This window comes from Trichoplax adhaerens, genomic scaffold, assembly GCF_000150275.1.
Source record: "Trichoplax adhaerens TRIADscaffold_4 genomic scaffold, whole genome shotgun sequence".
NCBI classification, from domain to species: domain Eukaryota; kingdom Metazoa; phylum Placozoa; class Uniplacotomia; order Trichoplacea; family Trichoplacidae; genus Trichoplax; species Trichoplax adhaerens.
This window is the reverse complement of record NW_002060946.1, coordinates 3,795,293-3,809,601: the sequence shown is the minus strand read 5'-3', so window position 1 is coordinate 3,809,601 and position 14,309 is coordinate 3,795,293. Positions and strand designations below refer to the sequence as shown.

At 32.8% G+C, this 14,309-nt stretch overlaps 3 protein-coding genes across 3 annotated transcripts; 2 read left to right on the top strand and 1 right to left on the bottom strand.

Moving 5' to 3' along the window:
• Positions 1-383: 383 nt before the first annotated feature.
• On the top strand, positions 384-4,244 carry TRIADDRAFT_24419 (uncharacterized protein; the record flags this gene model as incomplete). Its single annotated transcript, XM_002111958.1, has 13 exons — positions 384-485; positions 964-1,239; positions 1,313-1,858; positions 1,987-2,380; positions 2,463-2,558; positions 2,641-2,735; positions 2,825-2,902; positions 2,994-3,042; positions 3,173-3,253; positions 3,528-3,609; positions 3,799-3,870; positions 4,038-4,095; positions 4,167-4,244. Coding segments are annotated over 13 exons (2,007 nt in total), but the record flags the coding sequence as incomplete, so codon positions are not given.
• Positions 4,245-5,282: 1,038 nt separating this feature from the next.
• TRIADDRAFT_55587 (uncharacterized protein) lies at positions 5,283-8,405 on the bottom strand (the record flags this gene model as incomplete). The annotated part of the gene is made up of 9 exons (XM_002111466.1): positions 5,283-5,442; positions 5,655-5,777; positions 5,874-5,920; positions 6,141-6,191; positions 6,337-6,392; positions 6,527-6,573; positions 6,899-6,963; positions 8,067-8,161; positions 8,276-8,405. 9 exons carry the CDS (start codon positions 8,403-8,405, stop codon positions 5,283-5,285), a joined length of 774 nt encoding a protein of 257 aa, XP_002111502.1.
• A 1,088-nt stretch (positions 8,406-9,493) lies between these two features.
• TRIADDRAFT_55586 (uncharacterized protein) lies at positions 9,494-13,962 on the top strand (the record flags this gene model as incomplete). Its single annotated transcript, XM_002111957.1, has 17 exons — positions 9,494-9,588; positions 9,751-9,787; positions 9,913-10,071; positions 10,152-10,254; positions 10,589-10,704; positions 10,840-10,935; positions 11,357-11,560; positions 11,644-11,704; positions 11,799-11,862; positions 11,938-12,064; positions 12,137-12,226; positions 12,482-12,571; positions 12,660-12,804; positions 12,888-12,973; positions 13,121-13,293; positions 13,527-13,608; positions 13,759-13,962. 17 exons carry the CDS (start codon positions 9,494-9,496, stop codon positions 13,960-13,962), a joined length of 1,932 nt encoding a protein of 643 aa, XP_002111993.1.
• Positions 13,963-14,309: the final 347 nt, after the last annotated feature.

Genomic DNA, 14,309 nt, shown 5'->3' with positions numbered 1-14,309 from the left:
CTCCTTTTCCTAACCGGACTTGAGATAGGGCTCGAGTTCGGTCCTGTACGGTACCGTACCTACTGTACTGTACACTGTACAGTACAGTACAGTATCTCATACGCTAGCTGCGCATGACCTACAGTACATTGTACAGTACAGTACAGTATCGTAATACTGTACGTTACGATACAGCTACGGCTAGCTGCTTACTGTTAGTGACCGATCGCCCTTGCAAAGGAAAAATGTCGGACTTCACTTTTAAACCGAAGTTTTTAAGGCCAGGTATCCCTTAATAGATTAACTGTAGAGCATTTCTAACGATAATAATTGGTGCAATTTGTAGCCTGATGTATGCATGATATATTACTGTTTATGCAGGCGCCAATGAGAGTGATGAAATTGAGCGTCGTGAAGTGAGCCAAGGCGCTGGAGAATGCATCCATTACAACAGGTTTATGACGCTGCCATTAACACAGCAAAGGCAAAGATTACCTGTATTTCAGGTTGGAAATGAGTTATTTAAAGTTGATATCTGTTTTTATGTTACTTATCATATGGATAAGGTTTATAAACTGGGTTAGAAATGTTTCTATCAAGGCTAGTACTGCACATACTGTAAACGTATACTTCTATAGGAGTAATAGCTCAATTAACGAATAGATCTTGAAGAAAAGAATGATATATACTTACAGTATATAAGAATTGAATAAACGGATGAGACTATGCTTATTTTCGATAACTACAGTAGAAAGTACATGATAGAATCGGTAAAAGATTGATAACATCTAGACTATTCAGTAAATGTATGCCGTCCATGTCAGACAGGGGCGGTTTGTTACAGACTCATAATGGTACGTAAAATTATTATCTGACTGCAGTACTGCTAGAAAGGAATTCCTAACAGTATAGTGCATGTACGCGCATGTATTTACTAACGAGAGATCTTCATTCACTTATAAATTCTATCCTGCTTGCATATAGTATCGAAATCATATTTTATATATGCTTGAAAAATATTCAACTTTGGTTGTTGTGGGTGAAACTGGCTGTGGTAAATCAACTCAGATCCCACAATATCTTCATGAAAGTGGCTGGTCCAAAGGGGGTCGAGTTATCTGTGTTACCCAACCACGACGTATCGCTACTGTTACTGTAGCAACACGAGTAGCAGAAGAACAAGGTGTATACCTGGGTCGAGAAGTTGGTTATGCTATCCGATTTGAAGACTGTACCGATAAAACATTAACACGTATTAAGGTTAGCCTACCGACTTGAATATCATTTCAATAAGTACAAATCAATCTTAATATTATCCTTATTGAAATTTCAGTTTGTAACAGATGGATTATTAATACGTGAAATGATGGCTGATCCGTTACTACGAAGATATAGTGTGGTTATGCTTGATGAAGCTCATGAGAGAACAATCAATACTGATGTTGTTATTGGATTATTGAAAAAGATACAAAAGAAACGACCTGAACTAAAAATTATTATATCATCGGCTACATTGGATGCTGAAGCATTTCGTGATTTCTTTAATTCCAATACTACTGATGATACTAGTCTTGATACTGCTAGCATTTTATCAATTGAAGGCCGCATGTTTCCTGTCGATATTCATTACACCGCTGATCCAGTACCAGATTACATCAAAGCAGCTGTGGACACCGTCTTTAAAATTCACCAAAATGAAAAACGCGGTGATATTTTAGTATTTCTTACCGGTCAGGAAGAAGTTGAAACTGCAGTCAATATGACTAATGATTACAATCATCAATTGCAACAAAAGTTAATGCCATTGCCTATGTATGGTGGATTACCTCCAGGCGAGCAGCTTAAAGTGTTCAAAAAAACTCCTGAAAATATGCGAAAAGTAAGTAGTGCAAATTACGAGTTCAGTAGAAAGGCTCTTAATAACTCTGCAGATTGCTATAAATAGGTGTTAATCCATTTAAACATTGTATTGAAATTTGGACGATCGTTGAACTGTCGTCGCTATAGGTTATTTATGCAACGAACATTGCCGAAGCATCCATAACGATTGATGGAGTTGTTTATGTAGTGGATTGTGGATTTGTTAAATTAAAAATGGTTCTTCCTAATGCTGGAATGGAGTCACTAGTTATAGTACCAATCTCAAAGGCTTCAGCTAAGCAACGCGCTGGGCGTGCTGGTCGTGTTCGTTCTGGCAAAGCGTATAGGCTATTGACGGAAAAAGATTACGAAAAGTTATTATCATCTGCTACTGTTCCTGAAATGCAAAGAGTTAATTTAAGCGCGGTAGTTATTCAGTTGAAAGCTTTAGGTATTGATAATGTACTGCGTTTCGATTTTTTGTCACCGCCACCGGCTAAGAATATGATCCGATCATTAGAATTACTGTATGCTCTTGAAGGTTAGCTTAAATCTATTAAATCAACAATTTGATAGAGTTTATTACCAAAGTATTCATCTTATTTCCATGATATTATTGGCAGCATTAGACGATTACGGTAGGCTAACATTAGGATGCGGAAATAAAATGGCTGAGTTACCTGTTGATCCTATGCTCGGGAAAATGCTATTGTCATCGAGTGAGTGAAACTAATTTCATATCAAGGTAAAATTTTTATCCCACTATTTATTAATAATATGTTATTATTGACGTTCATAAAGGCAAGTTGGAATGTTCCGAAGAAATTCTTACAATCACAGCAATGTTGCAAGTACAGAATATATTTTATACACCGCCAAAGAGAAAAGCAGCCTCTGTATGTCGTCTTATACCTCATGTTATTATTAGCTTTAGTGATATAATATTTTTATTACTTACGAACGTCGCATCGTATTTTTTTTTAAGGATAATGCTCGTAGAAAATTTGCTGTGTATGAGGGAGATCATTTAACACTATTAAATGTCTATAAAGCGTTTATGAGGGTGATGATAACTAGTTTACATTCAAACACAAGCACTTTTCTATTATGCAGCGAATAGATTTCGTATTGAATTCGAAATTCATTTTAATTAGTGTCGAAAAAGTTCAAAGTGGTGTCAAGAAAATTACCTAAATTATAAAGGTAAGTGTTTTGGAATTATTTAATTTTACCAATGTACATTGATCTGGGACGTACAGTAATAGTTTATAGATTATTTATGTTTTAAATGAATGATATACTTATTTCTGAACAGTAATTCTTTAATTGCTAGCTCTAACTAAAGCGGTTGCCATAAGGGAACGATTAAAAGTTTTTATGAAGAAATTTAAATTGCCATTAATATCATGTGACGGTATGAATGATTGATTGCAGATTGTGCCTTGCTAACGATTAAAGTGAAAGTGCTAGTAAAAAATATAGTTGTCAATAATTATAATAGATCCCATATGTAGTTCAGTAATATGTTTATAAAAATAAAATAAAATAGTGTTAAAATGTATCAGATATAGAATCTATTATGTATTTCAAATTAATAATTTAAGCTGCGGTTTATCGTAGGTTTATCGATTCAGATATGAATGTGTATAATATCTATTAACTGTTACTGTTGTCATATTCTTGTGTAGATGATCCTGAGGCGGTATGTAAATGCCTTGTTACAGGATTCTTTGCTAACGCAGCAAAATACTGTGGTGATGGTTGTTATAGGTATTATGATGGCTACAGTCTCTTCAGAGACTTACTTTAGTTATAGCAATCTATTACGGCATGGTGTGTTCACTGTGTCGTACACGCCAGTAATGACATTTTAAATATCCCTTATGCGCTCGTATTGTAGGTTATTCGAGGTAATTAATTATCCTGTAATTTATTCTTCTTTATTAACTAACTCTTTAGAACAATTCGGGATAATCATGTCTTACATATCCATCCAAATTCTGTACTCTACACTGAGGAACCTCCAAAATGGTATAGTATTACAACGCTATCGTAATACTATGCATGTACTGTGTAATTTAAAATGAAATTAGCAAGTAGCAAATAGGCATAGATACGCTATTGTATACAGCACGTTATTTAATCTCACTTGATTAATGATAGGCATAAAACTATAGTATTTATTTCTTATTATAAAGGGTAATATTCCATGAAGTTCTCCAAACAAAGAAGGATTATATGAGAGACATTACAGTCGTAAGTGATGTCTAGGTATAATTTTACAATCATGAAATGTTAAAGGTCTTTATTTTTGCTCTTTCATTTAGATTGAGCCTTCATGGCTATACGAACTGGCACCCCATTACTATGAATATGGAACCGTAAGTTTGATAAATTATCGCTAATCATAGTTCATAGGAATTTGGTTTAGTAATTAATTATCTTTGGTTTTTTTTAGGATTTATCAAGGAGAAAACGTAAAGCTGATGAATCTAACGCGTAATACTGCCATTTTAATTAAATGCTTTACATGAATATTGCAATATAATGTTTTTATCCTCGGCTTCCTTGTGTTTGGAAGAGACTTGATCAGGCTAGGGCCGGACTTCGAATCGGTGAATTTGTAGCGAATTTAATCACCTTTTAATGTGCACTAGCATATTTTTAAATTATCATTGGGTAAAAAGTACTGTCAATAATATTTTTATACAGGTCCAAGATTGCAGGTATTATAATTATGTTACACGTGTCCGTCTACAGTATATTTGAATATGAACCTTGTAGCTAAAAAGGATTTGTTCATGTAATGCTTCTGAAAGAATTAATATGATAAAACCTTAATGCCATACTTTATAATGTCGTAATGTTTGTCAGCCAAATATATAGATTATTTATTAATGTAACTTTACTGTATATGAATTTTGTACAGATACTCTCAAAATAGATGAGAAAGGTAACAAATAAACGAGATTTATATCTTAAATACAAATACGGGCAATTTGATTAACTGATTTACAATATCGATTGATTTACGACTAGATCTAAATACTAGAGATTCAATAAAATTAATACAGTAATACAGTAAAGCTGACATAGAAAATGTTCATACATTCAGTAAATTGAACCATGATAATCCAATCAGTAGTAGTAGGTAAATAATTAATTGTAGCATAATTGTAACAATATTAACATGGACGGCAAAGTTCTTGATGCCGTCGAAAGATTAATTCTTAGTTTGTATCAGGATGTGATCCATTCTTTCCTAAAGGAAACATCAAGAATAATACAAAGTTCAGTTAATTATTTTATTTCAACTTTAGTAGATTAAATGATAATGTCAGCGTTAATAACCTTCCAACGGTTCAATTCTTGAATCGTTTCTTCGTCGAGTTTTTCAGGAACATGTCTGGAAGCTAGCATTTGCAAAATCTGAAATACCAATGCTAAGTATTTAGGAATCCCGTAATCTTAGCACTCGTAAAATTATTTGTTAAACTTGCCTTATTGTCCATGACTTGCCGCTTCGAAACAGGTGTTTCTTCGCTAAAATGCGAAACTGGTGAACCATGTATAGAAACACAGATTTCACCGGGTCGAATGTATCTTTATTGCCCATGGAAATATAATTCAATATATGAGTTAAAATAGCAGACATATGCGTATACTGGCAATTACTCTATAATTGATCAGTAGGCAATCTAGACTAAATCAATGTTTTTTACAGAATTATGAATTTGCAATAATGCAAGACATAATAATATTTTAAACTGTGGAGAATTCGATTTGAAAGTAAAATGACATGGTTTTATCATAACCTTGACTTGATACCAGTGGCGGTAGTAGTAGACAGTTGTGCTATAGTTTTTTTAGCTGCTGGAGTAATGAAATTATTTTGTGGTACTTGGCTTGGTCGTTTAGACTCCGTTCTAGACTTCAATCTTAAAGTTGATATTTCAAGGAAAGAGATAAGAAAGCTCATAATTTATAAATAGTATTATACGTATCGCATATTTTTTAGTACAATTGATTTGTACCTTGAACTGTGCCTAACGGCTGGTGTCTGCGTTGGTCCCCTTTTTGTCTGAAAAGTTTGAATAGTAAAAATCTTCAATAAATTGACTTACATTTAGGCCATTTTAGAAACTAAATCAACAGTCCAAGAAGGGAATTAAAAAAACATTTCATTCTGGTTTAATAATAATGTTACTAACTACTCTTATCTATAACGTAATATATAATATTTTATGCAGCAAATGGTTCGGATTTTAAAAATACAGTATAACAACTATTAAAGCGATAACCTTGTTAGGTCTAGCTGTAGCAGGGGCTTGGTTTCTCATATTCTCACTTGACTAAATAATGGGTAATTAATACAGATATTAGTTTAACCTTATACTTGTAGTATTAAGTAAAATATGATATCATTCAGTGGTACATACATACATACAATAATAATGTACTAGCAAGAAAACTATTTTACATAAATTACAGTGATACCTCTCCTAAAGGTTTTCGCTTTCTTTGGCTTCTTAGACTATTTGACGTCCATGCAGCTAGTGGAATAGAAATTAAAAAATGACTTTTATTTCATACTATACGTGTTCAAAATCTTATACCATTAAATATAAGATCGGTGATCAGACGCAGTATTATATACATATATATAGATACATTAAGTTCAACATACCAGGTGTAGCGAAATTACCATCCTTCTTGCTACCTTGATTTTCATTGCTAAGAATATATCAGTAAACTCTATAAGCGTATTATTAACTTTTGCGATGCAATACAGTATACAGTAAAATATTGACACTTCCTGAAAATGAGATCCACACTTTATAGTATAGTGATAAGAAGTTGACGTAGTAAATTGTACATACATTCTTTTAACAACTATTTGAAAGACGTTTAACACTTTGTCAGTTATCGACAAGTTATTACAATACATTTTTTGTGATATTTATTCTATACAGAATAAGGGTATCAACTACCGTCGGGGCGAAAGTACTTTCTAAATGTATAAATGACCTAAATAATAGGAAATGTGTATGTTGGATACCTCATGTAATCTTGAGTCTTCATGTTAACATAAGCAATAACATTTGAAATATTTCCTAGTTCTTTCTGTAAATAATTAAAGTTCGAGATAGTAATTTTAAAGTTAATATTGGCGAGGATTATTGTTTATACTATTACATTGTGGTTAAAAGCTGAAGACAGTGTTACGGTGGTATAATGGTACTTCTGGCTAGTTTTTAATTCGTTTTCAAGATATAGATCGTAAAAACGTACATTTATCTTCAGACAGACATGACATTCAAACATATACAGCCTACATATAATCCCTTGTAAATTACAGTTGTAATATGATCTACAAAGTTATTAGAATTGCCATCATATGACAATAAGTCTGTAGTAATGTATTATTCTATAATGAACTGACTGCAAAGCATAAAGTATCTGGTGCTATATACTAAGAAATGAGTAATTATAGTTATCTAGGAATAAAATCAGACTGACCTCTTGTTTCTTATCCTCTTCTTTATTTTCAAAGGACATTGAAAGCATACAAGAAGTATGCCACAATAATTTGGAAAGAAAGATAAATTATGTTGCTCATTAGTTCAATTCACACGGTTATGTCAAACATATTGCAATCGTTTCTGATCATGAGCAACAATTACTCTCATAGAATTTGAGGAAAATAGTTAATTACTGTAAACTTAGGTTACTGGTTAGGATGGAACCTCTGACACCCCTAAGTATAATTACTGTGTTAGGCACATCTAGGCTATGGCTAGGTACGAGTATGCCAGTGTACCGTATACACTTGGCCTATATGTACTATTAAAATCATTTACAACCTCTCTGTATCGATAAATGTTAGTAAAGGATGAAATGAACTACATCGTACGATTGGCATGAGAAACTCCTAATTAGTATATTAAAGTTATCGGTTGGATACTAATCAATCAATCTTATTTCAGGTTACTGTATAGTATACGACGAAAGTCAACAATTTGATTACTGACATTGTTCATCATCTTTACCTCGTAGTTCTTTTAAGGTCATGAGGCGAATCCTCTGCAACAAATTATTATAGCAGATTACACCTTCTTTCTTAAAGTATCCATTAAAAAGTTGACACAAATAGCATAGCATGTAGAATAATCTACAATTTACTGTAGATATTCAAAATAGAGTAGATCATTATAGCAAGAAATTACCTTGGGGATTTGAGATAGTAATTGATCAAATGTACTTTGTAATCGTTTCTTATAATCTTCTGCATGAAGACGCATTTCCCGTACCCGATGTTCAGCTAACAATCACAATACAAGTGATACTTTAATCAACGATTACTACGATGGTAAATGAATCCAAATTTATATATTATAGATGTTGCTAGGAATGGCCATCATAAAATTAGATGTACCTTCTGCACGGAAATCTTGTTTGAATGCATCAGAAATTTTTCCTTTAGTAACATTTTCATCGCCTTCATTCCCCTTAGCTGTGGTAGTAGCAGCTTTTCTACCGCCTCGTCCTCTCTTCCTTCTGGGCATTTGGATTATCTATGTATTAGTTTTAAATCTCAAGATCTCCGTGTACTATTAATATACAACTAATAATAATATTAGCAGAGGAAGTTAAGCTTGCCAAGTCTAGATGCACTCTGGATGTTGTGATGAGATTTTCTCGATCGTGGCAGAATAACAAGATTAGCCCGCGACATTGGCCGCTGTTACCTCGTCAGTATGGTATCGCTGAGAGGTCTAGATTTCATACTGTCTACTTTATTTAGATGAATGTTTTGAGACTGTCTATTACGTCGTTTTCAATCATTTTGTGCACTACCCTCATTACAGTATTGCTGTAGGTAAAGAATTTGCTATCTAAACCCAATCCTAGTGCTATGATAACTGATGATAGTATAAAATGTATAGTATTGTTTAAGTAGTTACCCTGTAAACTAGTACAATTAAGGTTATGTAGTTTCAACGGCTTTCAAATGAAGCGGACTTTCCATTCTAGCCAATCATTGAGCTTGATGTAAATGAGCATGCTCAATAGACATAGGACGATGCTCGTATGCACGCGAGTTATGCCAGCGTAATTTATATTACCGTATTAACTAATATTGACTATGCCATTGGTCTTGTTTGAGTAGCTCACCTATTAATCTTATTCTACAATAAATGCTAGTCATTGCCTTAGTATATTTACTATGATTTGCACGCTACTCGTTCTATACTATGGCGTTTCGATACTACAGGTAGTATCGATACCCAAGCGTCACGGAGACTATTATGCCATTGACAAGGAAATTATATGCTATAGATTGCATAGTTCATTTGCAAAAGCTCAAGTTGATTGCAGCTCGTCAATTTTGGCGGACCTACCAGTTTTGCCAAATTCATGGTCAAAATCGACAGTGATAATCTTTTAGTACTGTTATTATATGACTACTAATACCCTGTTACGATCTCTCATCAAAATCGGCAAAGGATTTGCAATACCAAGGCATGCATTAAGCCCATTAAGGCATATATATACAACACATGCAAGCTGCTTTGCAACACCAACATCTAGCATTATTGTCTTCAACTTGCTTAAGAGTTCTGCAAATAGAAAGGTTATTCCCAGCCGAATAATGTCTAACTTTGTAGGTAGAATGAATCAACAAACTGGTCAGTTGGAGTGGGTTAAACAAGAAGATGACCACGATTACTATCTGGAAATTTCACGGTATTGTATATATGGAATAATATTGACGTACAGTACTCTCCATCAAGAATGATTTGTAAATTATCTCATTCATTATAATTGTGGATATTCTAACAAGTGTAGCTCGCTAATAATCAATATACTCTGTTCTCTCCTTGCAACAATGATATACATTGTTATTAGGTCACTATATGGAGATATGTTACACGATAAGGAAAGGGTACGTTATGCCATAAAATTAACTTATTATTGTCTGCAATTTAATCATACATTTTTGAGACTAAACTGTCTTCTTTCTAGCAATCATATCAAACAATATAATGTTATCTAATCGTAATCTTGCAGAATGTTCAATATGATCAAGCAATTCAGAAGGCTGTCCAGGCTTATTTAGATGTAAATCCTTCCTCGTCTTCATGTAATGTCCTTGATATCGGTACTGGTACAGGGTTATTAGCACTTATGGCAGCTAGAGCTGGTGCAAAAAAGATCTATGCATGTGAGGTAATAGTATATACTATTTCCTATACGCACATAAACATGAATTAATACTTTAATGTTATTAAAAAACTGGCATATCGCAGGCATTTCAACCGATGGCTCAATTAGCTCAAAAAATTATAACTGAAAATCGATATCAAGATAATATCAAAATTATACAGAAAAGATCAACTTCAATGACAGCAGGTATCGTACTGTATAATACTATGAATAATGTGAGCATATGCATTTTACTTTATATCATAGACTACATTGAATTCTTTAAATAGCTAATCCCAATTATAACAATCTTGTAGATATCTTATTCTTACTAGTTATAATGCATGCACATTGGTTAGTGTATCATCTTGATTCTACATGCTATTGTCGTAAATTTGTAATAATAGGAAACAAACCTAATTAGACGATCCGATGAAAAATGCATATAATTTAGTAGTAATATATAGTTATTATCTTCTACCATGTAATAAATATATTTTTATGATAAAATATATCAATACTCTTATTGTATATTGGCTAGATGACGATATGGATGGTTGCAAAGCTGATTTGATAGTGATGGAGATATTTGATAGCGAGCTTATTGGTGAAGGAGTCCTTGGTACGATGTTGCATGCGCAACAAAACCTAGTTAAGGTAAATAAATATGAAACACATGAATAATTCAAATCTATATCATGGCGTAAATTTTATCAAAGTTTATTACCATATTATTTTAATATTAAATGATATAATTTACGTATTTACTTTTTTGTTTACATTTAACCTTAGCCTAATTGCGTTAGTGTACCAGCAGCTGCAAAGATATATGTTCAGGCATGTGAGAGCAAGTTTCTGCAAAAGTGCTGTAATTTAAATCCAGTCAAGGTACCCTTATTGAATCTAAACATTTAAAATATTAAACTTTCAACCTTGAATAATATAATTAGTTAGTGTGTTTTAATAATCATTTTCTACAATTGTCTACGTTATTGTATTTGACGATGTTTCGTGCATCTTGGAAATAGAGAACTGAATCTTGTGATTGGGAGTTTGCAGTTCCGCAGAGTTTTACAGATAATAATTTTTATCCTTCGTCCGCATTCTGCATGCACGTCGATCAGTTATACCCAAAAGACATCAAATTATTAACCTCGCCTATTGAAGCTCTAACGTAAGAGTGCGCACGCAAGATGTAACTTACTCACTCAATGAACTTCCTCTTGTTTAAACTTAATATACAAGTCACAATTTCTCATTGATAACTATAATTTTAAAAATTAGATTTGATTTTTGCTCGCCTATAAAGTCTCAAATGAGTGTGAGAAGAGTTGAGGGGAAAGATAATGAATTTACAATTTCTGGACGTCGAACGTTGGAACTTACAGCAATTGAAGATGGTGTATGTCATGGACTTTTATTTTGGTGGGTGTTAAAGATGGATTGCGAAGGAAATATTGAACTGAGCACAGCCCCTAAGTGGATTGATAATAAGTCTAATCATAATCTTCAGGTAATATTATCAGATCGCGTTACGTAACTTATGATTTGACTAAATTTTTGTGACGAGTGTTATGATTTAACATTTTTAACTAGTGGCGTGATCACTGGATGCAAGCTGTCTACTTCTGTCCTCAATCCATCTCAGTTACTAAAGGTTGGATAGAAAGAATAGTTCGTGTAAACAAGTAATTTTATACATTAATGTAGTAATTACGCGTGTTTCTGAATAGTTGTCATCATGTATTTAGGAAAATCTATATCTATTGATGTTTCACATGATGAATACAACATTTGGTTTAATGTAAGCTCAAGGTACTGTAAAAATTAAGCTGACTTCAAGGTTGGATAATGCTATTAGATAAAAAGGTAATCTAGAATATTATATAGTAGCCCAAGAACAAATGCAACTAGTGACGTTGACAAGTATTCACATCAATTATGCTGGGATAAAATGCGGTTATCCGGCTTAAATAATGTTGAAAAGCAACGGAAATATTACAATGTTATTAGAAAGGTAAATACTGTAGATTTCATTTTTTGGCCAGTTTTCGTCAGATGATGTTATCTGTAAATTTATTTCATACAGCATATACAGAATAGTTTCAATGTTCATTGCGTATCAGTTGGAGATGGATCTTTATTACCTTTGATGGCTGCAAGTGCTGGGGCTCGTAAAGTACGCTGAAATATTTATGTTTATTATCATAATTTGAATGTAAGATTGAAATAAAGCCGTTATTTTTTGGACTTACGGAGCTAGGTTATAGCTATTGAGTCATCAAAGAAATCAAGAGATACTATCCGTGAGGTAAAAGCTATAATTATGTAATATCTAACTTTAATTATCTTGATATTCTATGGGTTCTATAGTAAGGCATACATTGGTTTGCTCGTGGGAGTCTAAGGATATGTTATTCGTATCTTAATATAGCTCGTTAGAGCCAATGGATTGAATAAAAAAATCATGATATCTCCAAGAAATCTGGCTGATATTGGAAGTGATGATTTGTTGGGTAACAAAGTAGGTGTTGATAAATTTTTTACGATACGTATACTACAGAATACTATGACGTACGAATAAGTAATTTTGTCGTATCTCTTTCGACTAGATTGATATTTTACTAGGTGAACCATACTTTGGTGGTAGTGTATTTTCTTGGTATACGTATTGGTATGCTAGAACATCTCTTGAGAATTTTATGGCCGATAAGGTGGCTGTCATTCCAGCATTTGCAATTATTCGTGCAATAGCAGGTATTACAGTTTCTTTAGCTCAGAATGTATTTAATTTATTGTCTTAATGAATAATTTCCTATTCAAACAATATTTCAATGTAGTAGAATTAGATCACAATTGGTTATTACGTTCGCCGATCTCTGACGTAGAAGGATTTACTATGGGAGGTTACAATGACCTATTAGATGTTAGTGTCTCTAAACATTAATATATTAGCTGGATTACTCAGACAGTTTGTAGCATTAAACAGATTATTTATCATTATAATCTTACAATGATATTTATTCCTTATATTGAGATGAGCTTTGTTAAACATTTATAATTTCAATCTTAGATTGTCAAATCTAGGTTACCTAATACTGATTGTAATCACGAGATCGAGGCTATACCTCTTTGGGAATACCCTTGCAGGGCACTAACTGATAAATTTGACCTCTTGCGCTTCGATTTTTCTAAGCCTCTGCCTATGAATACTGTAGTAAACAGTGGTAAACTTCAATTTAAACGGTATTTAGTAAGACTAAGATAATCAATTTGTCTAAATTATCCTCTTTTCTTATCAAATCGATTTCTTAAAGTCTAGATACTTAACCTAATAAGTTAGGAGCTTTCAGTACTTCTTTCTGTATTATACTCACTACTGTGCAGTATTTGAATTGATATATCAGCTTAAAGTGCCGCAATACTCGTAGATGTCATTAATTCTATTACCTTATACTAAGTTTCTTTATGAAACTTAGGTCTGGAATTTGTCATGCAATTGTCATATGGCTAGACTACTTCCTTGATGAAGAAGAGGTTGTTTCTACAGGATTAAATCAGGTAAACTGCAGAGCTAAATTTTTCAAATAATGCTAGCACTGTAGCTCGACTATTATTACTAATAACTATCTTTGTTATAAAAGCATTTATCGTTATCTAACTTAAGACTAGTTACGAGATACTGTGTAAACTGTTGCTTTGCATATTTAGGTGTCTGATGACGATCACGGTACCATTGAATGGTGTAAAGATTATAAGCAGGGCATTATTATCCTTTCGCAACCTGAAAATATTCAGAATTCTGCAGATGATAGGGATATTTATTTTAATGCTATTTTTAATCCAGATGAAGCTAATGTTCATTTCAAATTTAAGCTAAAACATGCAGAAATAATAACCAACTGGGAAAATTAGCTTGATTTGTTTACAACTTCATTTATCGGAAATCTTACTAAATGCATTGTATGTTGATGCACTGTATATATACGTATGAATCTTCATTTAAATTTCGTTACATCATTTCCCATACGAGTATATAAAAATTAAATCATTCATAACTATTTCTCAAATATCACCTGCAGATGTCGCGGCTACCTATTATGATTTCCTTGCAGTAATTTTAGGTATATTTTCATATAAGAACATATTTAGTTTTTGAAAGCTAATGAATAGAATCATACTGCATTGATAAATTAGGCAGCATGAACACTGGGTGTTTGTAAATAATACACAAGAACACGTGCATCAAGACTCAAAGCGAT